Source organism: Pseudophryne corroboree, chromosome 4 (genome assembly GCF_028390025.1).
Source record: "Pseudophryne corroboree isolate aPseCor3 chromosome 4, aPseCor3.hap2, whole genome shotgun sequence".
Classification (NCBI taxonomy): Eukaryota; Metazoa; Chordata; class Amphibia; order Anura; family Myobatrachidae; genus Pseudophryne; species Pseudophryne corroboree.
Window position 1 is genome coordinate 194,041,837 of NC_086447.1, and position 27,615 is coordinate 194,069,451.

The 27,615-nt window shown below is 48.1% G+C and overlaps 1 protein-coding gene across 11 annotated transcripts in view; it reads right to left on the reverse strand.

The window, feature by feature from the left end:
- ANKMY1 (ankyrin repeat and MYND domain containing 1) overlaps window positions 1-27,615 on the reverse strand; it is a 301,516-nt gene that overhangs the window by 237,910 nt on the left and 35,991 nt on the right. For all 11 annotated transcript variants that reach the window (XM_063915687.1, XM_063915678.1, XM_063915679.1 and 8 more), the window contains 3 exons: window positions 14,823-14,969; window positions 13,528-13,991; window positions 8,762-8,978 (listed from right to left, as the gene is read on the reverse strand). In XM_063915687.1, the coding sequence (XP_063771757.1) occupies window positions 8,762-8,978; window positions 13,528-13,991; window positions 14,823-14,969 (828 nt within the window). The remainder of the gene's footprint in view (window positions 1-8,761; window positions 8,979-13,527; window positions 13,992-14,822; window positions 14,970-27,615) is intronic.

A 27,615-nucleotide genomic window follows, 5' to 3' on the forward strand; every position in this document is an offset into this window, starting at 1 on the left:
AAGGCTGGGGAACTACCAGCTGTTCCACCACATCCTCACCCTTTTTGACAATGTGGTACAAGAGCTCATTACAGATGGCCATGTGGGGATACATAACCCTGTCACCTGGTACCACAGGTTCCCCATTAACAATATTAACATTCTCTCTAGCCTTTATCAAGGTAGGATTCTTTAACTGTTCAGACGCAAACAGATCCTTCTTTACCTCCAGGTCAGGCACGCTTACAGTTCTAACTACTATGTCTCGGTTCCCAGCAAGAGGGTCCTCACTGGACTCCCCATCTGTCACTTCCCCAGCCAAACTAGCAAAAGGCAAAGGGTCAGAAAGCTCCAAAGACACATGTACATCCATAAAATCACCGGTATTATCAACTGGCTCTTTACTTCTCACATCTGTTGATAAACGTGATTCCCACAGTTTCCAAAAATGAGGAAAATCCCTCCCTATTATGGCCTCATGCACCAAGGTGGGGACCAGTCCTACTTTAACCATTGCTGACCCACAACAAGTTTCTATATTCACTTCAGCAGTGACATAATGTTGGTTATCCCCATGTATGCAAGTTACCCCAATAGGTATTTGCTGGACCTTTAAGGGGTTCACTAACCCAGCTTTCACGAGGGTAACTAAACTTCCTGAATCTAGCAAGGCCTCTACCCGGTTACCCTCTAAGCTAAGAACACATCACACATTTGTTTTTCCAGCTCAGGTGAAGGTACCACAGTACAGGCTAACCTAGCAAAGAAAGACATTCTGCGACATTCAAAGACAGCATCACATTGCATGGGTTCTTGCGTGACTGGGCAATTGGCAATAACATGACCTGGCATACCACACCTAAAACATTTAACCACACGATTATCAACCCGTTTGGGCAGCATAGACCGTTCTAGCCCCATTGGCCTGTCTCCAGGGCCAGTGTTTACAGTCTATCCAGCCTTGCGTTCTCTTAACCGCCCAGCAACATTTTCCCACGGAACAGTCTTACCAGTCTTTACTGAAGGGCGCTGTCGAGGATCTTTGGGTTGCTGGGTGGTCATCAGTAGTTCCTCTGCCGCCAAATACCTCTCTACCATGTCCACTAATTGGTCAGCAGTAGCCAGGTTTCCATGGCTCACTCACTTGCGCAGGACCATGGGCAAAGATCTCAAATAGCGGTCCATGACGACTCTTTCAACCATCTGGGGACCAGTTAATGTCTCTGGCTGTAACCATTTTTTTGTTAGCTGAATAAGGTCGTGCATCTGGGAGCGCGGAGGCTTCTCCATGGCGTACACCCAACGGTGCACCCGTTGTGCTCGTACTGACAGCGTGACTCCCAGGTGGGTCAGGATCTCAGTCTTTAGTTTATCACAGTCCCGAGCCTCAGCAGGGCTTAAATCAAAGTACGCTTTTTGGGGCTCACCTGACAAAAAAGGTGCCAGCAGACTGGCGCACTGTGCTTTCGGCCAGTTCTCACGCTCAGCAGTCCTTTCAAACGTGGTCAGGTAGGCCTCCACATCATCAGCCTCTGTCATTTTCAGCAGGAAATGACTGGCCCGTATAGAACTAGAGCTGGTCGGAGCACTGATGGCCACATCTCCAACCCGAGCTGCAAGTCTCTGCACCACTTCTGCTAAGGCCTCTCTATCCTGACGCTGTTGCCACCAATTTTCCTCCATTGCCACCTGCTGCTGTCTGTTGGCCTCCTGCTGTAGTCTCCAATTTTCCTCCATAGCCACCTGCTGCTGTTTGTTGGCCTCTTGCTGAGCCGCTGTAGCTTGCAGCAGGGCTTTAAGCAGTTCCTCCATGTCGACAGATTTTTCAGGCGGCTTTGTAGCTGCTTTCACCCAGGACATATATCAAACCCTCGGGGTGAGTCTCAGCAACTTCACACTGGGCTGTATCTGCATAAACCACCATTTTCTGCAGGCCTCATAAAGCTGCTGCTTTCACTTATGCGCAGAGCGGCATGCTCGCATTCTCCACCAAGTTGTACCACTGTCAGGGTACAAGGTGCCATTTCCTGGGGTCAGTGGCAGCACGCAGCAGCTGAGGAATCACACAAGTCCAGTTTGTGATGCAACTGGCCACAGCCAGTTTTATTAAACAGAAAATAAAACAAACACCAAAAGAAAATACCTTGCCTGTCCGGCACTAACTAAACACAAGACGTTCCTAACTATCACTAAACAAAAACACAGGGTTCTCCAGTAAACACTGTATAGCTCACTTGTATACAGAAGCGTGTTTCTATCTTCAGAGAGTCTCCAGTCTGCACACACTACTGCACACACTAATCAGGCCAGCAGCTCTATAACACTCTTACACAGCTGAAAGCCTGATTAGCCTTCTGTGAGGCCAAAGACCCGAACTGGGCCCAATGCCTGGAACTTGCCCCACCTCTCTTTCAGGGTCCTTATCCAGCTTTTCCAACAAACTGAAAAGGTTCTGACAAAACAAAAAACATTTTCCTAGAAGTTTTCATTCTTCTAATACATGTAAGACAAGAACCTGGGACAAACATACCTGCCCTCAAACACTATTCCAGTGTTCTTGTCACAATATATATATATATATATATATATATATATATATATGTTAACAAATTGTAATAACAGGAATGTATGTGTGTGTGTGTGTATATATATATATATATATATATATATGTGTGTGTATATAGATAGATAGATAAATAGATAGATAGATAGATGTGTATCTTGAGGATGGAAATAGATAATCATATCATGTGTGGGATCATATTGTTCCGAGTCACGTAAACATTAATCTGGTGGGTATAAGAATATTGTCACATATTGCAACAATAAGTTATTAATAATACCAGATTTATGTATGATTAATGTGAGGGGTTTAACTGGTCATGGGGCGGGAACTCAGATGCAAACAACAGAAATCACATCTCAAGTCTTAGCCATCGCCCACATCTTGAGCTGACCAATGATCCCCGGTGCACAGGATATGTCCCACCCCCGAACCAATGGAAGGAGAGCACACAGTGTCTATTGTATTATGTTTTGATCAACTGTATAAAAAGCCAAGCTCCCTAGCCAGTCGGTAATCTCTCTCTCTGAAGGGTCATCTTGCCTGATAGACCTGAGCACCGGGACCGCGTGGCGCTGGCGAAACCAAACGTATGTACCATTGTATTGTAGCCTCTTTTCTGTTATTGTAATTATATCTTTGTTGTAACCCCCTTTTATCAATTATATGTTAGCGGGTCGGATCCCAACTTCCTAAATACAATTGGCGTCGTGTCTCCTTTCCCTGATAGATTTGTAAGTGTATGCCAGACACACGTGAAGCTGCATAGTGCTCACGGCATGTCGTTGTGTGTGTATGCACCGCGTGTACTCTGTATGCCCGTAGCGGCGTTAGTGCGCAAAGTGCGTACACGGTACGGGACTTTGTACGCAAACTGAGTAATAAGTACGTAGGTTAAGGATTGAATACAGCGGGCGCAGCGGCTCTATTTTAAAGTGTATTAAGTGTGGTTTTAAGTATTGCTTTTAGTCCTGGAAGTAAATCAGCATTTACAACACGTAACGCCCCCCTGTACCAGTGCAGCTTACACCATACCCTCCAACAATTTACACTTAAAAAATCGGTACAAATGCGAAAAGGGGGCGTGGTCACGGGTAAAAGGGGCTTGGCCATGCCCATTTTCCTATACTTTCAGTGAAAGTTTGTAGAGCCAAAAATCGGTACAGACCATAAAAAAAGGTACTGTACCTGCCAAAAAGGTACAGTTGGAGGGTATGTGACACACGTAACACCCCCTGTACCAGTGATGCTTACACACATGATGCTGCAGTCATACATACACACACAGATACACACACCACATACACACATATATATATACATACACACATACATACTGTACATACATTACACACATACACAGTCACACATATATACAGTATACACAGATACTGTATACACATACACACACTCACTCTCTTTCCAGACACTTACCTAATGAAGTCTGGTTGGCCGGAGCTGTAGCAGCTCATCCTCCTGCTGCAGCCTGGTCCTGTCTTGCTCCGACCCCATTGGATCCTGCCCGGCCACTGTACTGTCACACAGGGGAGGGGAGGGGGAGAGGAGGCTTTGTGCTGCCGGTGCCAAGGGGGAGAGGAGGCTTTGTGCTGCCGGCGCCGCTGCATGTCAGAGTGTGACAGCCGTCAGCAGCAGCAGAGACAGCAGCAGCAGCTCAGCACAGGGATGCAGAGCAGGGAGAGCGCCTCTCCAGTCTGGCGCCTTCCTGCACTGCATCCCTTTGCTGAGCGGCTAACGCCAGGCCTGTGTATACAGATGACCACCTATTGGTAGTATAGTTGAGTTTTCATGGAAAATGAATGAAATGAAACCGAACCAGTGCCACTTATGTATAGAGAATATAATTAGTATTGATACTGTCATTCACCTCTACCCTACCTTGGGCCCAATTGTCCACCACTCTGCCCTGCTCCCTCCCTCCTCTTCCTACCTCACCTCATATTCCTCTATACCACACTTTACTCCCTCCTTGCTCAACTGCTGCAGTGTCCCTTCATAGCTCAGGAGCCAGCACCCTCACTACACCTTCTGTATTCCTGCCTTCTAAATCTATCTCACCTTATTGGTACAGCAACCCTGATAATCTCATTCACATCACTCCATCAGACTCTCTCCCTCTCTCCTGTGCCCTCTGGAATGCCAGATCTATCTGTAATAAACTGGTCCCCACCCATGACCTTTTCATTTCAAATTCCTTGCATCTCCTAGTCATCACTGAAACTTAGATTACTCCCTCTGACACCGTTTCTCCCGCTGCTCTCTCTGTTGGGGGTCTCATGTTCTCACACACACCCCGACCTGGGGGTTGTCACAGTGGTGGTGTTGGGCTCCTACTACCCTCTAGCTGCTCATACCAACTCATACCACCAGAACCATCCCTTACATTCTCTACATTTCAGGTCCATGCTATACGCCTCTTTTGACCTGTTCATCTTCGAGTAGCTGTCATTTACCATCCCCCTGGCATGCCCTCCAAATTCCTTGACAACTTTGCTTCCTGGCTACCTCACTTCCTCTCTTCTGACATTCCCTCCATTATCCCATATGATTTCAACATTCCTGTCGATAACCCCACAAAATCTCCTGCCTCTAAACGCCTTAACCTCACCTCTTCTCTTCCATGTGAGTGGGAGCTCACTGGATCCGGTCTTCACCCACCGCTGTGATCTTCCTGATTTCTCCAACTCCCTGTTCCCCATCTCTGACCATCACCTGATCACTTTTAACCTATCTCTATCTGCTTCTCCATCTCTACCACCTAAGACTACCATCACAAAGCGTAACATTGAGGCTATTGACACCACTTCCCTATTCTCCCTGTTTGACTCACTCCCCTCTCCTATTCTCTCTATTTCCTGCCCAGAACAAGCTACTTCCCTATAAAATGCATCCTTTACCTCTGCTCTTGCCTCTGTTGCCCCACCAACCACTATTCACCCTCGCAGAATCGACAGCTCAACCCTGGCACACCATATGCACCAGATATCTGCAAAAATGCACACGTACCACTGACCGACAGTGGAGGAAATCACGCTCTAAGGCCGACTTCCTCCACTACAAATTTATGCTCTCATCCTACTTTGCTGCCCTTACCCTCTCTAAACAATCTTACTTAAAAAAACTTATCTCCTCCCAATCCTCAAAACCCCCGGTGCCTCTTTGCCACTGTCAACTTGGTCCTCTGCCCACTCCCGCCTCAACTCCCCTCTTAACTTTCTGCTCTTGACTTTGCCACCTACTTCACATCCAAAATTGACTCCATTTGTCAGGATATAACATCCCACCAGAACCTGAGCAACCCCCCTCCTCCATTTCCCGACCCCCCCTCTCCTTCCCTCCTACCAACTCTGACATCTTTCTTCCCTGTATCTGGACAGGAAGTCATGGTCCTCATCCGGACCTCACCCCCCTCCACCTCCCCACTTGACCCTATTCCCTCCCGCCTTCTCCGCTTCCTCTCTTATTCTGCCTGTTCCCATCTTGGCCATCTACTCAATCTCTCACTCTCATCAGGCACTGTCCCTTCTGCCTTCAAGCATGCACTTGTCTCTCCTATGCTTAAAAACTTACCCTTGAGCCAACCAATCTCTCCAACTACCGACCCATCTCTCTCCTCCCTTTTGCCTCCAAACTCCTTGAGCATTTTGTCTACAACCGCTTCACTGTCTTTCGTTCTTCACACTCACTGCCTGACCCTTTCCAGTCTGGTTTCCGTCCTCTGCACTCCACTGAAACTGCCCTCACGAAAGTCTGCAATGACCTCCCTGCTTCTAAATCCAGGGGCCACTACTGTCTGCTTATTCTCCTTGACCTCTATGCTGGTTTTGACACTGTAGACCACCCTCTCCTCCTGCAAATCCTTTAATCCCTTGGTTTGCGTGATACTGCTCTCTCCTAGCTGTCCTCCTACCTTTCTGACCGTTCCTTCTCTGTCTCCTCTCATGACTCCACCTCCCCCCCAATTCCTCTACCAGTAGGCGTCCCCCAAGGTTCTGTTCTTGGGCCTCTCCTTTTCTCTCTCTTCTCTCTCTACACATCCTCATTAGGTGAGCTCATTAGCTCTTTTGGCTTACAATATCATCTCTACACTGACGATACTCAAATCTACCTTTCCTTCCCTGACCTCTCCCCTGCTCTCCTCACTCATATCTCCAACTGTCTCTCTGCTATCTCCTCCTGGATGTCCCAGCGCTTTCTTAAATTTAACATGTCTAAGACTGAGCTGATCATCCTCCCTCCCACCCACATAACCTCACCTCCCACAATTTCATTAACCATTGATGTCACAACTATCTCCTCTAGCCTCCAAGTGTGATGTCTTGGAGTAATCCTTGATTCCTCCCTCTCCTTTAAACCACACATTCAGTAACTCTCACAAACCTGCCGTTTCCATCTCAAAAACATCTCCAGGATCAAACCCTTTCTCACCCAGGACACTACTAAGACCCTCATCCACTCACTGGTCATCTCTAGATTGGACTACTGCAATCTCCTCCTATCTGGCCTCCCTCAAAAATGCCTCTCTCCACTCCAATCTATCCTCAATGTTGCTGCCCGTCTCATCTTCCTCACCAAACGTACTACTTCCACGTCCCCTCTCTTGCAGGACCTTCCCACTCAGAATCCAATTCAAGCTTCTCACACTCACCTACAAAGCCCTCAGCCACTCTTCTCCCTCTTACATCTCTGACCTTATCTCTCTCTCTACATTCCCACCCGTCCTCTTCGCTCTGCTAATGCACGCCGTCTCTCCTGTCAACTGATTACCTCCTCACACTCCTACCTACAAGATTTTGCACGTGCTGTGCCCTATCTATGGAATTCTCTACCTCTCCCCATCTGACTCTCTACCTCTCTGCAAAACTTCAAATGGGCTCTCAAGACCCACTTCTTTACCAAACCCAGCCAACTCTCCTCCTAACCCTCTTGTCTATGCTGTCTACCCCTTCTGTGTCACCCTGGTCTGTTAGCGCTTCACCTTTTAGATTGTAAGCTCGCAAGAGCAGGGACTTCTTACCTCATGTGCCTTTCCTTTTCTTACTATTGGGGTCATTCCGACCCGTTCGCATGCAGCGGTTCTTCGCTGCAGTGCGAACGGGTCGCAACTGCGCATGCGCGGCGCCCGCAATGCGCACGCACGTCGTTGCCCGGCGACAGCCGTCGCCGGGCAACGACCAGAAGAGAGAAGAAAGTGATCGCTAGCGCGATCGCAAGAAGATTGACAGTGGGGAGGCGTTCCGGGGCAGAAACTCACTGTTTTCCGGGCATGGAGATCCGAATGCAGGCATGTCCAGGCGTTTGAAGGGCGGATGTCTGACGTCAATCCCAGGACCTTCATCGCTGGATCCGTCGCACAGGGTAAGCAAGTTTGACCCTGGTCTTGTTTTGCAGGAAACTTTTTTTAGCATAGCAGGGCTGCACAAGCGATCGCAGCCCTTCTATGCTAAAATACACTCCCCCATAGGCGGCGCCAAGTTGATCGCATGAGCAGCAAAAAGTTGCTATGTGTGATCAACTCAGAATGACCTCCTTAGGCTCTTATACTTCATACTCCCTTTGATGGCACCTAAACTCTGGTTTTCTATACCTGTCCTATATTGTCTTGAACTGTAAGTGTTGTTTTCTTGTTTGCTCATTTGATTGTGTACTGTGTAATGGGCACTGCGGATCCCTTGTGGCGCCATATAAATAAAGGATGGTAATAATAATAATAATAATAATAATTATACTGTCATGTATTACATTTATATCTAAACATTTTCAGTTATTTATAATTAGGCTTTATATTTCTGCTGTCCCAGATACACGTTCCGGAACATCTCCTCTAACTGGCCGCAGACTGAGGGGGTGAATCCGGGTCAGACGCAGGGAAAGCATTGAGCGCAAGGGTTTGACCTTTTTCCTCTACAAATGCGTCTGAGGTGCACTGCGCACGCGTTCTGATGGCAACCGCCAGGTATGCAGATCAATTTAGATGGGTGTTTCTGGATGATAACTGGGGAGTGGCTAACAGGCAGGGGTGTGGCGGCTTGTTGGTGTCAGCGACTGTGTCTGAAGACACAGTTCTACTGGTTCCTCGGACCTTCAGCATCTGCCATAGGCTGGTGCAATATCCAATGGTGCGACTGGTGGTCTGCCGATAGTACATTTTTGTAAGCATAATGGCGGAATCTACCATAGCAACTAACTGATTATACTCACAGTTGCAAAATGCAAAGCAGTCTGTCCACTGCTATCAGACACATCTACGTGGGCCAGATCAAGTCTCAGGATTGTGGAAATACTCTCGTAACTTCCAGCTCCGGCCATCACAATGAGCTGCTCAGCCACAGACTCACCAATGCCTTTTGGACCAAACTTTTCTCGATCGTCATTCATTATAGAGCACATGTCCCAGTTCAAGTGTTCTGGGCTGTTTCTAAGGAAAATAACATTTCTGTATTAAAAAAGCAAAAGCACATATAGCGGGCTTATACCTATACAAAACAGGTATTTGACACTGCATTTGCAGTTCTCCAGGCAATGCGTACATTCAATCACTACTTTATAAATATCTCCCTGATGCTTTCTTAGATCTAACTCTGTTGTACGGCCCACCTAACATAACCACCTCTCTCACCTACCCTACTTCCACCTCTACTTACCATAGGAAAGCACCTTCACACCTACCCTACTCAAACCTATACTTACCACAGGAATGCACCTCTCACACCCACCTTACTTCCACCTATACTTACCACAGGAATGCCTCTTTTTCACCTACCCTACTTCCACCTCTACTTACCATAGGAATGCACCTTCACACCTACCGTACTCACATCTATACTTACCACAAGAATGCATCTCTCTCACCTACCCTACTTCCACCTATATGTACTTACCACAGGATTGCACCTCTCTCACCTACCCTGCTTCCACCTCTACTTACTATAGGAATGCACCTTCACACCTACCCTACTCACACCTATATGTACTTACCACAAGAATGCCCCCTCACACCTACCCTACTTTCAGCTACATGTACTTACCACAGTAATGCATCTCTCTCACCTACCCTACTTTCACCTTTATGTACTTACCACAGGAATGCACCTCACTCACCTACCCTACTTCCACCTATATGTACTTACCACCGGAATGCACCTCTTTCACCTACCCTACTTCCACCTCTACACCTTCACCCCTACCCTACTTCCAGTTATATGTACTTACCACAGTAATGCACCCTCACACCTACCCTACTTCCAGCTATATGTACTTACTACAGGAATGCACCTCTCACCTATACTACTTCCACCTATACTTACCACAGGAATGCACCCTCACACCTACCCTACTTCCACCTATATGTACTTACCACAGTAATGCACCCTCACACCTACCCTACTTCCAGCTATATGTACTTACCACAGGAATGCACCCTCACACCTACCCTACTTCCAGCTATATGTACTTACTACAGGAATGCACCCTCACACCTACCCTACTTCCAGCTATATGTACTTACTACAGGAATGCACCTCTCACCTATACTACTTCCACCTATACTTACCACAGGAATGCACCCTCACACCTACCCTACTTCCACCTATATGTACTTACCACAGTAATGCACCCTCACACCTACCCTACTTCCAGCTATATGTACTTACCACAGGAATGCACCCTCACACCTACCCTACTTCCAGCTATATGTACTTACTACAGGAATGCACCCTCACACCTACCCTACTTCCAGCTATATGTACTTACTACAGGAATGCACCTCTCACCTATACTACTTCCACCTATACTTACCACAGTAATGCACCCTCACACCTACCCTACTTCCACCTATATGTACTTACCACAGGAATGCACCCTCACACCTACCCTACTTCCACCTATATGTACTTACCACAGTAATGCACCCTCACACCTACCCTACTTCCAGCTATATGTACTTACTACAGGAATGCACCCTCACACCTACCCTACTTCCAGCTATATGTACTTACTACAGGAATGCACCTCTCACCTATACTACTTCCACCTATACTTACCACAGGAATGCACCCTCACACCTACCCTACTTCCACCTATATGTACTTACCACAGGAATGCACCCTCACACCTACCCTACTTCCACCTATATGTACTTACCACAGTAATGCACCCTCACACCTACCCTACTTCCAGCTATATGTACTTACTACAGGAATGCACCCTCACACCTACCCTACTTCCAGCTATATGTACTTACTACAGGAATGCACCTCTCACCTATACTACTTCCACCTATACTTACCACAGGAATGCACCCTCACACCTACCCTACTTCCACCTATATGTACTTACCACAGTAATGCACCCTCACACCTACCCTACTTCCAGCTATATGTACTTACCACAGGAATGCACCCTCACACCTACCCTACTTCCAGCTATATGTACTTACTACAGGAATGCACCCTCACACCTACCCTACTTCCAGCTATATGTACTTACTACAGGAATGCACCTCTCACCTATACTACTTCCACCTATACTTACCACAGTAATGCACCCTCACACCTACCCTACTTCCACCTATATGTACTTACCACAGGAATGCACCCTCACACCTACCCTACTTCCACCTATATGTACTTACCACAGTAATGCACCCTCACACCTACCCTACTTCCAGCTATATGTACTTACTACAGAAATGCACTTCTCTCACCTATACTACTTTCACCTATACTTACCACAGGAATGCACCTCTCTCACCTACTCTACTTCCACCTATATTTACCACAGGAATGCAACCATACACCTATCCTACTCCCACCTATTATGTACTAAACTAATGCCCCCTCACACCTACACTACTCCCGCTTATACTACCCACACTAGTGCACCCTAACAATTGCTCCTCCTGTTTCAGCTGTGCTCTCATGAGCACTTGGCCTCCTTATTTGTCCCTGTTTTATCTATGTCTTGCTTTCTTCATAGTCCAGTGCTGTGGAGCATTGTAACACATCAAATCAACAATAGTTCTGAACTTAGACTGCTATCTGCCTCATTTACAAAGTGCACAGAGTGCCCACGTTATGCATTGGCACATCAGGGAGCACACCTCAGGGCACACCTTGGCAACCAACAGCTGTGGTAAATTTACAGCAGTGGTGAAAAAACAAACAAAAACGCCACAAAAACTCCTTTCATTACATTAAACTTTCCTGGACTACTGCGACTAGTAATGCATTTCTCTGCTAAAGTGCAACATGGGTAAATAGACAGCAGTTCTGAGCTGTGCAAATGTCCTTCTGAGGAGTGAAAATGGCTGCATCCTTCTACAAAGCAACCTCCCTAACACTGAACCTTCTGCTACTCCTTTATATCATCGCAATTATCAGTTTCTTTACCTAAAGAAATCTCATGCACAGAGAAGCAAAACCCTGGTACAGTAAGTGTTTTAGCTACTACATACTTTCCAAGCAACAACCGCATGCTCCAATACATTGTGACTTAACCCATGTAAATTCCTGCTTATCTCACTCTATGGGGGAAATGTAATAGGATGCCAGTTGCAAAACATACACAAATTTTGGCCAATTGTAGGGCGAGATTGTAGTCCCATATGTAATAGAATGCAAGTGCAGGCTAACTCGCCAAGATTTTGCTCCAACCATTTTCATAGTGAAATATTCTGTCCTCCAAATGTTCCTAATGTTAAATACACAACTCACTGAATGTAAAAGTGTGTTAGTTGTAAAATAGCTGCAATCACACCATAATAACTCGCTCAATAATAGAAGGCCCAGAGGGCAGCGAGATATGCTATTGTAGCTCTCTTGTGCTCCATATGATTCTAATATAGATAACGTCACTTCAGTCTCCGTCACACCCCGTCACGCCCTCCACTATCTCCATCCCAACCACCGCTTGTTTTGACCTCGCCCCCATCGTTCTGCTCCCCCTTCCTCACTAACATACTCACCACATTCCCAGTGGTCGTTCCTCCTCTTTTAGATCTATTCTATCTCCCACACAGTGACTTCTGCAATTGTTATAAAGGAAAAAAAAAACACACATGTGCCCCCCCCCCCCTCCCTCTAAGCTTAACCAGCCCTAGCATTTGTGCCTAGGTTGGTATCGGGAAAATCCCCTGGGGAAGTGTGCACTGATGCCATCTGGCATGGGCTAGTGGAATGAAGGTGGGGAGATCTCCTCTATGGCTAGCTTTAAGTCTAGTGCTGTGTCAGAAAAATTTGGGTATCCCAAGGCACTTCCTCCTCCCCCAATTTTTCTGATAGCAGCCCAGGCACTAGCACTAGGGCTGGTTAAGCTTAGCGTCAGTAGACCCCACATATTTATATTCATTTCTAAACCAGCATGTTTCCAGCAGACACAATGCAAACATGTTGGAAGGCAGACGAGCGTGGTTTTTAAGCTGCCATACACAGCCGAACTGCACACATCCTCTTATATTCGGCAACTTTCAACAGAAACATTCTGAAACTCTCTGTGGCCACTTTACTGCTGCTGGAAACTCACACCGTAATACATTTACAGTACGCCTACAAGTTCAGGCACTTTGGTGAAAATTTAGGTGAACATGCACAATTCAAGATGCAAGGCAGTACCAAAGTTGATTTTACAGTAAATGTGCCTCTGCCTAACTGCTCTTTGTAAATGACCTCCAAAGGCTGTCTTAACTATAGTCAGGGATTAAATGGTCTTTTCTATCCTTGTGTCACTACAGTACAATGTAAATGACTCGTTATGTCCTTTCCTAATCTCCCAGTCTAGGGACTTCTATATATTCAATCCATTACTCTTCAATGGCTTCCGTTGCTTGTCTAGGCAAATTGACAGAATGCAGTGATTTTAAGGATTTACATTTGGACATCTGCAATGTTACCATACATCAGAAGTCACGTTATCCCACAGATGAAAAGGGATCTCTGCTGTCCCATTGCTGCAACCTGCTCTGTACTTACCTGTGTCTATTAACATGCTGATAAATCTTCCTCATCCCATTGGTACAGTGCATACTGGCAGATATATTATTGCTGGATTGCTCTGGATAGAATTTGTCTCTATAAAAATGGTGCTCAAATTCCGTGTGCAGAGAAGGAGTGATGGGAAGATGGTCCATGTCTGATGAGTAGGAGTAGATCCTGTCTGGGAGAGTGAAGCGGTCCTCTAGGAGCAAGATCTTGTATCTGTATTCAAACGGGTCTTCCTCTTGGCACTTCTCCAGGTCTGAAGCGTAATTTTCACTATTATATTGCTCTTCTTTGAAGGGATAGCAAAACTCCGGAAAAGAAGAAATGGAGACAGATCCAGGTACCGCAGAACATAGTCTGATCAGGTGATGACTCAACCAGATGCCAACATCCTGACAACCATCACTGTAGGTCTCAAAGCCAGGACCAAACCGCACATCGGATTTGTACAGACCCTGCCCATAAGGTAAGAGAGGGAAAACTGCTCAGGGACAATTAACACTTATTAAGTAACAAGAGAATATTGGGGGTCATTCCGAGTTGTTCGCTCGTTATTTTTTTGTCGCAACGGAGCGATTAGTCGCTAATGCGCATGCGCAATGTCCGCAGTGCGACTGCACCAAGTAAATTTGCTATGCAGTTAGGTATTTTACTCACGGCATTACAAGGTTTTTTCTTCGTTCTGGTGATCGTAATGTGATTGACAGGAAGTGGGTGTTTCTGGGCGGAAACTGGCCGTTTTATGGGTGTGTGCGAAAAAACGCTACCGTTTCTGGGAAAAACGCGGGAGTGGCTGGAGAAACGGAGGAGTGTCTGGGCGAACGCTGGGTGTGTTTGTGACGTCAAACCAGGAACGACAAGCACTGAACTGATCGCAGATGCCGAGTAAGTCTGGAGCTACTCAGAAACTGCTAAGAAGTGTCTATTCGCAATTCTGCTAATCTTTCGTTCGCAATTTTGATAAGCTAAGATTCACTCCCAGTAGGCGGCGGCTTAGCGTGTGCAAAGCTGCTAAAAGCAGCTTGCGATCGAACAACTCGGAATGACCCCCATTGTGCAATGATCCAATGTACTGCATGTATAAAAAACAATGGAATAGTGCATTGAAGTTATAGTAATACATATTCATGTACAGAACAAAAGAAAGCCCATCAGTTTATTACACAATGTAGTGTTTTACAGATTACATTAAACGGTCTGTAAAGTAAAAATAATCTCACTCCGTTCCTCTCATTATTATATCATATATTCTGCAATACTATAACAAGTTATAATCACAAGCCTACCTGGTACTTTTTACCATCAGCAAATGTAATGGTTCCATAACCTTCTTTACGGCTCAGGTAAAATGAGCCAGTGAATTTAGAGCCATCAGGCCAAGTGTAAACCCCCGTGCCATGGTGATGATCCTTGTAAAATTCCCCTGTGTAGCTCTGAAATGGAAAATAAACTGTTAATAGGTGTTATGTCTTCAAAATGTTATAATAAGGGAGGATTAATGTTTAGCAAACATTGTAAGAAATCACTGTAAGAAATCAGAAGCTTGGGAAAAGAACATGGTCTATATACATATTAATGAAGGTGACAGTCTTACACAGAGACATAGGGGGTCATACGAGTTGTTCGCTCGCTAGCAGTTTTTAGCAGCCGTGCAAATGCTATGCCGCCTCCCACTGGGAGTGTATTTTAGCTTAGCAGAAGTGCGAACGAAAGGATCGCACAGCAGCTACAAAAAAATTATGTGCAGTTTCAGAGTAGCTTCAGACCTACTCAGCGCTTGCGATGACTTCAGGTTTTTCGAACATTCCCTGAAAACGGTCAGTTGACACCCAGAAACGCCCACTTCCTGTCAATCACTCTGCGGCCAGCAGTGTGACTGAAAAGCTTCGCTAGACCTTGTGTGAAACTACATCGTTCATTGTAATAGTACGACGCGCGTGCGCATTGCGCCGCATACGCATGCGCAGAAGTGCAGTTTTTTTGCCAGATCGCTGCGCTGCAAATGAAATCTGATAGCGAACAACTCAGAAATGACCACCATAAAACCATTTAATACACAGGGCGTAATGCCTACTCAGATATAGTGGCGTAATGGACAATCTGCGTCATCCTTACATGTGATTTTCTTTTTTATTCACCTGGAGTCAGTCAGGAATCTGCCCTAAAGCAATGTATTTGGCCCTCCCATTTACTGCTCCAGTCTCTTGACTTACCAGAGGTAGGAATTAGATGTTTCGGAAAATTTTGCCCATGTTCAAATTCAGGGAAAAAACAAAATCACAGAATAAAGCAGATTTTTCTATGTTTTCAGTGGTATGTATCAAAGTATTGTCGAAGTCGGAAAATATTACAGTACACACATCACGTACAAACTCCACACAGATGGCCTCCGTGCGCATACTTGTTCTGCCGTGCGTGCACATATCCGCAAGTTGCGTATGACTGCTCACGCAGTCCTGCGTATTAGCACGTGGTATGAGTAATTACGGTAGCATTTGTACTCGCATGGAAAAGCCACAAAGACTTATCACATATTTAATCCACATAGTGCACAATGAACACATAGCCCACATGCACCACATCAGCAATTTATACTTGTTTAAATGCACAACAACAAAGGGATTCACCTTTACAGGATATGAGGGGACAGCATTAGGTTATGAGGTGGTGTTTGGTATCCAGCTGTAGGGTATTTTAAGGGCAACATTCCGATAGCAGTTTGCAGAAGATAGCACGCTCTTGCGTATAGTTATGCGCAGGAACAGAATATTACTATTATACTGTATTTACTGTACTCTGATATTCGGCAGGAACCCAGTGGAGACCAACTGCAAGCACACCTGGAACAGACATCGCCCACCTATTCAAACCAACCTATGACCCCTCCTGTACTGTAAATGACCAGCCCTTTGACCTATGGATGAAGAGGTTACAGTTTCCATTGTATTGTGTTTTTACCAACTGTATAAAAGCCAAAGCTGCCTATCCGGTCACTCTCTCTCTCTGATGGTCATCTTGCTTGATTGATCTGAGCACCGGACCGTGTGGCGCTGGCGATACCAAACGTATGTACCATTGTATTGTAGCCTCTTTTCTCTTATTGTAATTGTATATCTGTTGTAACCCCCTTTCAGCAATTATATGTTGGTGGGTCGGATCCCAACATCTTAAATACAATTGGTGTCGTGTCTCCTCCCTGTTAAGGTTTAAAGTGTATTTCAGACACAGGTGTAGCTGCATTGTGCTCTCAGTGTGTCGGTGTGTGTGTGTGTATGCACTGCGTGTACTTTTGTACGTCCGTCGCGGCGTGTGTATGCAAAGTGCGTACACGGTACAGACCTTTGTATGCTAACTGTATAAAAAGTACGTAGGTTAAAGATTACATCCAGCAGCCACAGCTGCTCGAATTTCAGTGTAAAAGGTATTGCTTTTTCTGTCCTGTATGTTAATCAGCATTTACAGTGTGGTACCGAAAATCTCAGCACATTAGGCATGTTGAACCCCCCCCCCCCCCCCAAAAAAAAAAAAAACCTTATTGAATAGCATTGTCAAGAACTGTCACGATCCGGGTATCTGGACGCCATTACTTACCCTTCAGATGCCTCCTAAGGCTGGCTCAGCGTTCCAGGACCGGATCCCGCTGTTCCTGAGTTTCCACATGCAGAATGTCAGAGTGGTGATTTCATCAGCCGCGGCCTCCGCTGTGCCCGCGTGGTTAAATGTGCGCTTGTCAGTCTGGCGTCTCCTGTCTCCTGTGGCCGGCGTCGCCATTACTGTTTCAATTCTCACATGGATTACAAACCAAACTTCCCTCCAAGTGTCTGCATGGGCGCAGCCATCTTGGATTTTGTCATCTGATTATTTCCACCAATCTGCTGTCTGTATTGTTGATTTGCATAATTGCCTAGCCAACCCCTTCCTTGCTGCAGGTATAAGTATGCTGTGCCTGAGCAAGGAAGGCGTCAGTGCTTTGGTTGTCTAACCTAGTTCCAGTTTGTCTCTCTCCTGTGGTTGTCTTCCAGGTTCCAGCTCCTGTCTCCAGACTTCTGCTATAGAGACCCGCACCAGCATTCCATCTGCGGTGTAGCCTGACTCTCCGATCCATTCTGGACTCACCTGTTTTCAGCTCAAACAATCACCTGCTTCCAGCCCAGCTTCCAGCAGTGTACAGCTTCTCTTAAAGGGCCGGTGTCCTTTTCTGCAGTTTACCACTCTCCACCGGTATTATTATTTCACCGCTCTCAAAACTCCAAACTTTATTATTATTTCACCGCTCTCAAACAATCACCTGCTTCCAGCCCAGCTTCCAGCAGTGTACAGCTTCTCTTAAAGGGCCGGTGTCCTTTTCTGCAGTTTACCACTCTCCACCGGTATTATTATTTCACCGCTCTCAAAACTCCAAACTTCATTATTATTTCATCGCTCTCAAGTTCGTTTATTATTTAACTGGTTCCAGCCAGTATCCACTCCGTACCAACAACAGTCTGGTTCCAGCCAGTATCCACAGCAGCCGTTTTACCTTCAGCAGCCCAGCCTTTCCTGGAACATCAGCTGGTACGATCCTGGGTTCTCTCCATTGCTACAGTCAGGCCTGGTAAGGACTTTCCAACTAGTAGATTATAAGAACTGTCTCACACTACCAGTGCCTGTGGCCCTTGCCACCCTGTAGTACCCAGGAATTGTATTTATCCTCTGTTGACTTTTATGTTTCCTTTTACTGCTGCTGTGTTACGGAGTTTGTCATAATAAACATCATTGACTTTTATCCTGGTTGTCGTGGTCACGCCTTCGGGCAGTTATTCTACATGTTACTTACATGTCTAGGGGTCTGATACAACCTCCCAGGTTCCGTTACATCTCAGCCCCTACAACTGAGGCTGCCTCCCGTCAGCTCAGGCCCTCAGTTGTGACAGTAAGCACTGACCTAATGAATCCAGCCGGAGACCAGGATCAAGCGGCCAGGCCGATGCAAGAACTGGCAGCCCGACTTGAACATCAGGAGGCTGCACAGGGCCACATCATCCGCTGTCTCCAGGATCTCTCTACACGGCTGGATGGGATTCAAACGACCCTCCGTGGACCTGGCACGTCCGGTGCGTCCACTACAGTGACACCAGCTGTAACCCCACCCACCTTACCCATTTCCAGTCCACATCTTCATCTTCCAACGCCAGCAAAATTTGATGGATCTCCAAGGTTCTGCAGGGGATTTCTCAATCAATGTGAAATCCACTTTGAGCTTCTACCTGGCAATTTCTTCAGTGACCGTACCAAAATTGCCTATATCATCTCCCTTCTCAGTGGCTCAGCCCTTGACTGGGCATCACCTTTATGGGAGAAGTCTGATCCCCTGCTATCCTCCTATACTGACTTTGTAGCTACATTCAGGCGCATCTTCGACGAGCCAGGCCGGATAACATCTGCTTCATCTGAGATTCTCCGTTTACGCCAGGGAACACGTACTGTGGGACAGTATCTTATACAGTTTAAAATCCTGGCATCCGAACTGGCATGGAACGACGAGGCCCTGTATGCTGCATTCTGGCATGGCTTATCAGAACGCATCAAGGATGAGTTAGCTACCAGAGACTTGCCCTCTAAGTTGGATGAGCTAATTTCTCTTTGCACGAAGGTTGATCTACGTTTCAGAGAGAGAGCAACCGAGCGAGGAAGATCATCTACTCCTAAATCTTCTGCTCCTCCTCCTCGTCAACCATCTCCATCCAAGGATGAGCCTATGCAAATTAGTCGTTCCCGTCTATCTCCCGCTGAGCGCCGACGACGTCTCTCTGAGTCTCTCTGTCTCTACTGTGCAGCTCCGTCGCACACTATCAATGCCTGTCCCAAACGTCCGGGAAACTCCAGATCCTAGCTCGCCAAGGAGAGGGCCGGCTAGGAGTAATGATCTCCTCTCCATCTCCTCATGACTGTAACCTCCCAGTGTCGCTCCAAATTGCTCAACGTTACAGGAACGTCATTGCCCTCCTTGATTCCGGAGCAGCTGGGAATTTCATAACCGAAGCTTATGTTAAACGGTGGTCCCTACCCACCGAGAGACTGTCCTCGTCCATCTCTTTGACTGCCGTGGATGGCAGCAAGATTTTTGACGCAGTCATTTCCTTAAGGACTCTTCCAGTTCGTCTGAGAGTGGGAGTTCTTCATTCTGAGTATATTTCTTTTTTAGTGATTCCAAGAGCCACACATCAAGTGGTTTTAGGCCTTCCATGGCTCCGTCTCCACAACCCATCAATTGACTGGACGACTACGCAAATACTGGCATGGGGTCCCTCCTGTGCTGAGACTTGTTTAGCCAAAGTTCTTCCTGTTTGTTCTTCCTTCCCCAGGTCATCTGATGTTCCACCTCCTCCATATCAAGACTTCACGGACGTGTTCAGTAAAGCCTCTGCTGATATCCTTCCTCCTCATAGAGAATGGGACTGCCCAATCGACCTCATTCCAGGGAAGGTTCCACCGCGAGGCCGAACTTATCCGTTGTCTCTGCCTGAGACACACTCCATGGAAGAGTACATCAAAGAGAACCTGGCGAAGGGTTTCATCCGACCATCTTCTTCTCCAGCCGGCGCAGGCTTCTTCTTCGTTAAGAAGAAAGACGGTGGTCTGCGTCCGTGCATCGACTACAGAGGTCTGAACGACATTACCGTCAAGAACCGATACCCTTTACCCCTGATTACCGAGCTCTTTGATAGAGTTAGTGGTGCAACTATTTTCACAAAGCTGGACTTGAGGGGTGCCTACAATCTCATCCGAATCCGTGAGGGTGACGAGTGGAAGACCGCCTTTAACACCCGTGACGGACATTATGAGTACCTCGTCATGCCCTTCGGATTGAGCAACGCTCCAGCAGTCTTCCAGCACTTCGTGAATTAGATTTTCAGGGACATCTTGTACCGCCATGTCGTGGTTTATCTAGACGACATCCTCATCTTTGCTAATAATCTTGAAGATCATCGTTTCTGGGTAAAAGAGGTTCTTTCCCGTCTCCGTGTCAATCACCTCTATTGTAAATTGGAGAAGTGTGTGTTTGAAGTTAAAACCATTCCGTTTCTAGGTTACATTGTGTCCGGTTCCGGACTAGAGATGGATCCTGAGAAACTCCAAGCAATCCAGAATTGGCCTATACCCTTAAGCCTCAAAGGGGTCCAGAGGTTCTTAGGGTTCGCCAATTATTATAGAAAATTTATACGAGACTTTTCCACCATTGTGGCGCCTATCACTGCATTAACCAAGAAAGGTGCTAATCCGTCCAAGTGGTCCGAGGAAGCTACACAGGCCTTTCACCTTCTGAAGCAACGGTTCATCTCTGCACCAGTTCTGAAACAGCCCGACACCGACTCTCCTTTTATCTTAGAGGTAGATGCCTCCTCCGTTGGAGTAGGAGCAGTGTTATCCCAGAGGGCCAAAGATGGACATCTACATCCTTGCAGTTTCTTCTCCCGGAAGTTCTCCCCAGCTGAGCGCAACTATGCCATTGGCGATCAGGAGTTGCTAGCCATCAAGCTCGCTCTGGAGGAGTGGAGATACCTGTTGGAGGGAGCTTCCTACTCAATCACCATACTTACCGACCACAAAAATCTTTTATATCTCAAAGGCGCACAATGTCTGAATCCTCGTCAGGCCAGATGGGCACTTTTCTTCTCTAGGTTTGACTTTAAACTCCAGTTCTGTCCGGGTTCTCAGAATCGTAAGGCCGATGCCCTTTCCCGCTCATGGGAGCAAGAAAATGAGTCCGAGTCTGCAGACAAGCATCCTATTATTAATCCGTTGGCATTCTCCACGGTAGGGATGGACTCTACGCCTCCACCAGGGAAAAGTTTTGTTAAGCCAGTTCTAAGGAAGAAGCTCATGCATTGGGCCCATGCTTCCCGTTTTGCTGGACATACAGGCATTCAGAAAACCCTTGAATTTATTTCTAGGTCCTACTGGTGGCCAACTCTGAAGAAGGACGTTATGGAATTTATTGCCTCCTGCCCAAAGTGTGCCCAACACAAAGTCTCCCGCCAGTCGCCTGCGGGGCAACTGGTTCCGTTATCTGTTCCCCGTCGACCTTGGACCCATTTGTCGATGGACTTTGTTTCCGATCTACCTATCTGCAACAAGTTTAATACCATCTGGGTGGTAGTTGACCGGTTCACCAAGATGGCACATTTCATCCCTCTCACCGGTCTTCCGTCAGCTTTCAAGTTGGCTCAAGTGTTTATACAAGAGATCTTCCGACTTCACAGTCTTCCTGAAGAGATCATCTCGGATCGTGGAGTACAATTTGTAGCCAAATTTTGGCGAAGTTTGTGTCAAGCCCTCCAAGTCAAGTTAAAGTTTTCCACGGCTTACCATCCTCAGACCAATGGTCAAACCGAGAGGGTGAATCAGGACTTGGAGGCCTTCCTCCGTATATATGTGTCTTCCTCTCAAGATGACTGGGTCCAACTCCTTCCTTGGGCCGAGTTCAGCCACAACAATCAATACCATTCCTCATCTTCTTCTACACCATTCTTCATTAATTATGGATTCCACCCTAAAGTCCCAGAATTCCACCCGCTTCCCGCAACTTCTGTTCCAGCAGTGGATGTCACCTTGCGTCAGTTTTCAAATAACTGGAGGAACGTCCGCGCAGCCCTGCTTAAAGCCTCATTCAGGTATAAGAAGTTTGCCGATAGGAAGCGTAGAGCGGTTCCTGCTCTCAAGGTGGGTGATCGTGTGTGGCTGTCCATGAAGAATTTGAGGTTGAGAGTTCCCAGCATGAAATTTGCACCTCGCTACATCGGACCCTTCAAGATTGAACAAGTCATCAATCCTGTTGCCTACAGGTTACAGTTACCATCCTTCTTGAAAATACCCAGGACATTTCATGTTTCTTTGTTGAAACCGCTGATCCTGAATCGGTTTCATTCCGCACTTCCTCCAGCTCCCAAAGTTCAGACTCAACGGGGAGTCGAGTACGAGGTGGCCAAGATTTTGGACTCACGTTTCCGTTACGGTCAGTTACAATACCTCATTGACTGGAAGGGCTATGGTCCTGAAGAATGCTCTTGGACCAATGCCTCAGACGTCCATGCTCCTGCCTTGGTCCGAAATTTCCACGCAAAGTTTCCTTTAAAGCCTAAGAAGTGTCCTGGGGCCACTCCTAAAGGGGGGGGTGCTGTCACGATCCGGGTATCTGGACGCCATTACTTACCCTTCAGATGCCTCCTAAGGCTGGCTCAGCGTTCCAGGACCGGATCCCGCTGTTCCTGAGTTTCCACATGCAGAATGTCAGAGTGGTGATTTCATCAGCCGCGGCCTCCGCTGTGCCCGCGTGGTTAAATGTGCGCTTGTCAGTCTGGCGTCTCCTGTCTCCTGTGGCCGGCGTCGCCATTACTGTTTCAATTCTCACATGGATTACAAACCAAACTTCCCTCCAAGTGTCTGCATGGGCGCAGCCATCTTGGATTTTGTCATCTGATTATTTCCACCAATCTGCTGTCTGTATTGTTGATTTGCATAATTGCCTAGCCAACCCCTTCCTTGCTGCAGGTATAAGTATGCTGTGCCTGAGCAAGGAAGGCGTCAGTGCTTTGGTTGTCTAACCTAGTTCCAGTTTGTCTCTCTCCTGTGGTTGTCTTCCAGGTTCCAGCTCCTGTCTCCAGACTTCTGCTATAGAGACCCGCACCAGCATTCCATCTGCGGTGTAGCCTGACTCTCCGATCCATTCTGGACTCACCTGTTTTCAGCTCAAACAATCACCTGCTTCCAGCCCAGCTTCCAGCAGTGTACAGCTTCTCTTAAAGGGCCGGTGTCCTTTTCTGCAGTTTACCACTCTCCACCGGTATTATTATTTCACCGCTCTCAAAACTCCAAACTTTATTATTATTTCACCGCTCTCAAACAATCACCTGCTTCCAGCCCAGCTTCCAGCAGTGTACAGCTTCTCTTAAAGGGCCGGTGTCCTTTTCTGCAGTTTACCACTCTCCACCGGTATTATTATTTCACCGCTCTCAAAACGCCAAACTTCATTATTATTTCATCGCTCTCAAGTTCGTTTATTATTTAACTGGTTCCAGCCAGTATCCACTCCGTACCAACAACAGTCTGGTTCCAGCCAGTATCCACAGCAGCCGTTTTACCTTCAGCAGCCCAGCCTTTCCTGGAACATCAGCTGGTACGATCCTGGGTTCTCTCCATTGCTACAGTCAGGCCTGGTAAGGACTTTCCAACTAGTAGATTATAAGAACTGTCTCACACTACCAGTGCCTGTGGCCCTTGCCACCCTGTAGTACCCAGGAATTGTATTTATCCTCTGTTGACTTTTATGTTTCCTTTTACTGCTGCTGTGTTACGGAGTTTGTCATAATAAACATCATTGACTTTTATCCTGGTTGTCGTGGTCACGCCTTCGGGCAGTTATTCTACATGTTACTTACATGTCTAGGGGTCTAATACAACCTCCCAGGTTCCGTTACATCTCAGCCCCTACAACTGAGGCTGCCTCCCGTCAGCTCAGGCCCTCAGTTGTGACAAGAACACTGTGCTGTACTTGGTAGCTGGACCCGCATCTGTTCTGTGGTTAATTGCATAACTGTGGTAACATAGGCTGTGACCACCAGGCCCTAAACAGTGCAATTGCTGTGGCAGACGGAGGGCCTAATTCATCACGACTGGTAGTTTTGCGACAAATCGCAAAACTACAACTCATGGGGACATTGGACCTGTTTTGATAAAGCATTACTGTTAGGAATATTTGTGTTTTGTTTTGCCTTGCATTACCTCATTCCTGCCTCTAGGGGTCTCACTTGTTGCCTCAGGTCTGAATGGCAGTTGCACACTGCCTCTGCAGGGTAATTACCTGATTGTGTGCACCTGGAGCCCAACACCCTGCTGCTATTTAACTCCAGCTCACAGGCACTTAGTTGCAGATCATTGCGGTTCCGTATGGAGTGAGACTGGGCTCTCTCCAGTAACCCTGTCCAGATTCTGCCTTATTTGCTTCTTGGAGACTTCCCTGCAGTTTGCTAAAACGCATGTGCCTTGCTTCTGGACTTCTTACCCTGCCAGTTCAACATCTACATTTCTGGACTATTATTTGCAGTTTGTTTCCATTCCTGCCTGATCACTTCATTTTTGGTATGTTATTTTTCCCCTGCTTGATTTAAACCCGGATTTCTTCATGTTTATTTTGCATCTATGTTTAACCTGAAATATTCCATTTATCGTGTTTTGTTCCATGTAATCAAGCATCCAGTTTATATTTATTTTTACCACCACTTTTTTCACAATAAACTTTACTTAATTTTCACCTGGCTTCAGCTGACATCTTTCCAAGCACGCACACACAGAGAACTCTAGAAATCGTTACAGAATGATCTGCCAAAATAAACGTGTGCAGGAGTTTTGTTTTGATTCAGCTGAATCTCATAAAATGGCTTCACTTCAGAAAGGTTCCCTGCCTCTCAAGTTTTTGCCGTTTTTGAGTTCTGCATTGCTGGTGGATTTCAGAGAGAAACTGGAGGGTATTCAAATCCTATCTTCAGAGATACTGTCTGCTCTGCCTGAAGATTCAGTAAGGTTACCTGCTCCCTTTAAGGAGACGCAGGAAAAAAGGGGAAAAGATCAGTCTGGTACTCTCAATTCTGGCTGCTGTTTTTCTAGCGTAAGCAAAGGCAAGTTTTGGAGTTTTCCACGACCCAGTCTCTCTGAGGAAGAAAGGAGACATAGAAGGGATAAGAAGCTCTGTTTTTATTGCGGCAGGTCGGGACATTTTATTCAGTTATGTCCTGCTCGCAAACATAAAAAGAGCTTTCCTCATTCTGCCATAGTGCCAAATTCTGCTCAGTTATGCCACTGTGGTGCTCAAATTTCGAAAGGAGGGGTGTCCGGCCAAGCGACCCCAGGAGGGGTGTCCGGCCCAGCGACCCCAGGAGGGGTGTCCGGCCCAGCGACCCCAGGAGGGGTGTCCGGCCCAGCGACCCCAGGAGGGGTGTCCGGCCCTGCGACCCCAGGAGGGGTGTCCGGCCCTGCGACCCCAGGAGGGGTGTCCGGCCCTGCGACCCCAGGAGGGGTGTCCGGCCCTGCGACCCCAGGAGGGGTGTCCGGCCCTGCGACCCCAGGAGGGGTGTCCGGCCCTGCGACCCCAGGAGGGGTGTCCGGCCCTGCGACCCCAGGAGGGGTGTCGGTCCCTGCTGCCCTTGCCTTCGGGCATGAGGTCCCTGCTGCCCTTGCCTTTGGGCATGAGGTCCCTGCTGCCCTTGCCTTTGGGCATGAGGTCCCTGCTGCCCTTGCCTTTGGGCATGAGGTCCCTGCTGCCCTTGCCTTCGGGCATGAGGTCCCTGCTGCCCTTGCCTCACGGCATGAGGTCCCTGCTGCCCTTGCCTCACGGCATGAGGTCCCTGCTGCCCTTGCCTCACGGCATGAGGTCCCTGCTGCCCTTGCCTCACGGCATGAGGTCCCCGCTGCCCTTGCCTCACGGCATGAGGTCCCCGCTGCCCTTGCCTCACGGCATGAGGTCCCCGCTGCCCTTGCCTCACGGCATGAGGTCCCCGTTGCCCTTGCCTCACGGCATGAGGTCCCCGTTGCCCTTGCCTCACGGCATGAGGTCCCCGTTGCCCTTGCCTCACGGCATGAGGTCCCCGTTGCCCTTGCCTCACGGCATGAGGTCCCCGTTGCCCTTGCCTCACGGCATGAGGTCCCCGTTGCCCTTGCCTCACGGCATGAGGTCCCCGTTGCCCTTGCCTCACGGCATGAGGTCCGAGAGGTGCCCGCTTCGCCAGAGGTCCGAGAGGTGCCCGCTTCGCCAGAGGTCCGAGAGGTGCCCGCTTCGCCAGAGGTCCGAGAGGTGCCCGCCTTGCCAGAGGTCCGAGAGGTGCCCGCCTTGCCAGAGGTCCGAGAGGTGCCCGCCTTGCCAGAGGTCCGAGAGGTGCCCGCCTTGCCAGAGGTCCGAGAGGTGCCCGCCTTGCCAGAGGTCCGAGAGGTGCCCGCCTTGCCAGAGGTCCGAGAGGTGCCCGCCTTGCCAGAGGTCCACGCCTTGCCAGAGGTCCGAGAGGTGCTCGCCTTGCCAGAGGTCCGAGAGGTGCCCGCCTTGCCAGAGGTCCACGCCTTGCCAGAGGTCCGAGAGGTGCCCGCCTTGCCAGAGGTCCGAGAGGTGTCCACCTTGCCAGAGGTCCGGCCAAGGCCTGTCCAGCCCCAGGAGGGGGCTCTGCCTGTCCAGCCCCAGGAGGGGGTTCTGCCTGTCCAGCCCCAGGAGGGGGTTCTGCCTGTCCAGCCCCAGGAGGGGGTTCTGCCTGTCCAGCCCCAGGAGGGGGTTCTGCCTGTCCAGCCCCAGGAGGGGGTTCCGCCTGTCCAGCCCCAGGAGGGGGTTCCGCCTGCCCAGCCCCAGGAGGGGGTTCCGCCTGCCCAGCCCCAGGAGGGGGTTCCGCCTGCCCAGCCCCAGGAGGGGGTTCCGCCTGCCCAGCCCCAGGAGGGGGTTCCGCCTGCCCAGCCCCAGGAGGGGGTTCTGCCTGTCCAGCCCCAGGAGGGGGTTCCGCCTGTCCAACACCAGATAGAGGTGCCTGCCATGCCCGAGATCCAAGATTTGCCCGAGGATCTGCCTTACTTTTATGGAAATATCTCTCACTGTTTAGCTCTCTTCAGATATTATCTGAGTTTTGATGACTTGTCCCCTATTGATATCATTGCTAACGTATGTATGAGATTCAGAGGGAGGGCCTTGAAGTGGGTAAATGGTCTTATAGATAAGGGAGATCCAGTGTTACAAGATTTGCCCGGTTTCCTCAAGGCTGTGACCGAAAGATTCAGTCCACCAACTGTCCTCACGCTCCTAGATGAATCTACTAAGGTGTGCCCCTCTGAGAACCTGCCTTTGCAGTCTGGGGAGCACCCTCAGTTTTTCAGATGTGGGCAGGTATCTCTAGGTGTTCACGCAGATTGCTTGGCAAGTTTAACATCTACAAGTTTACCATCCGCTCTTGATTCCATCCAGGAAAATAAGAGGTCAGTTCTACCGCTGGGTGGTGGCTCCGACTCTGAGAGTGAGCTTCTGGATGATCCGAGACTCGTTTTTGATGGACCTGTATTGCCTAATAGTGTCTT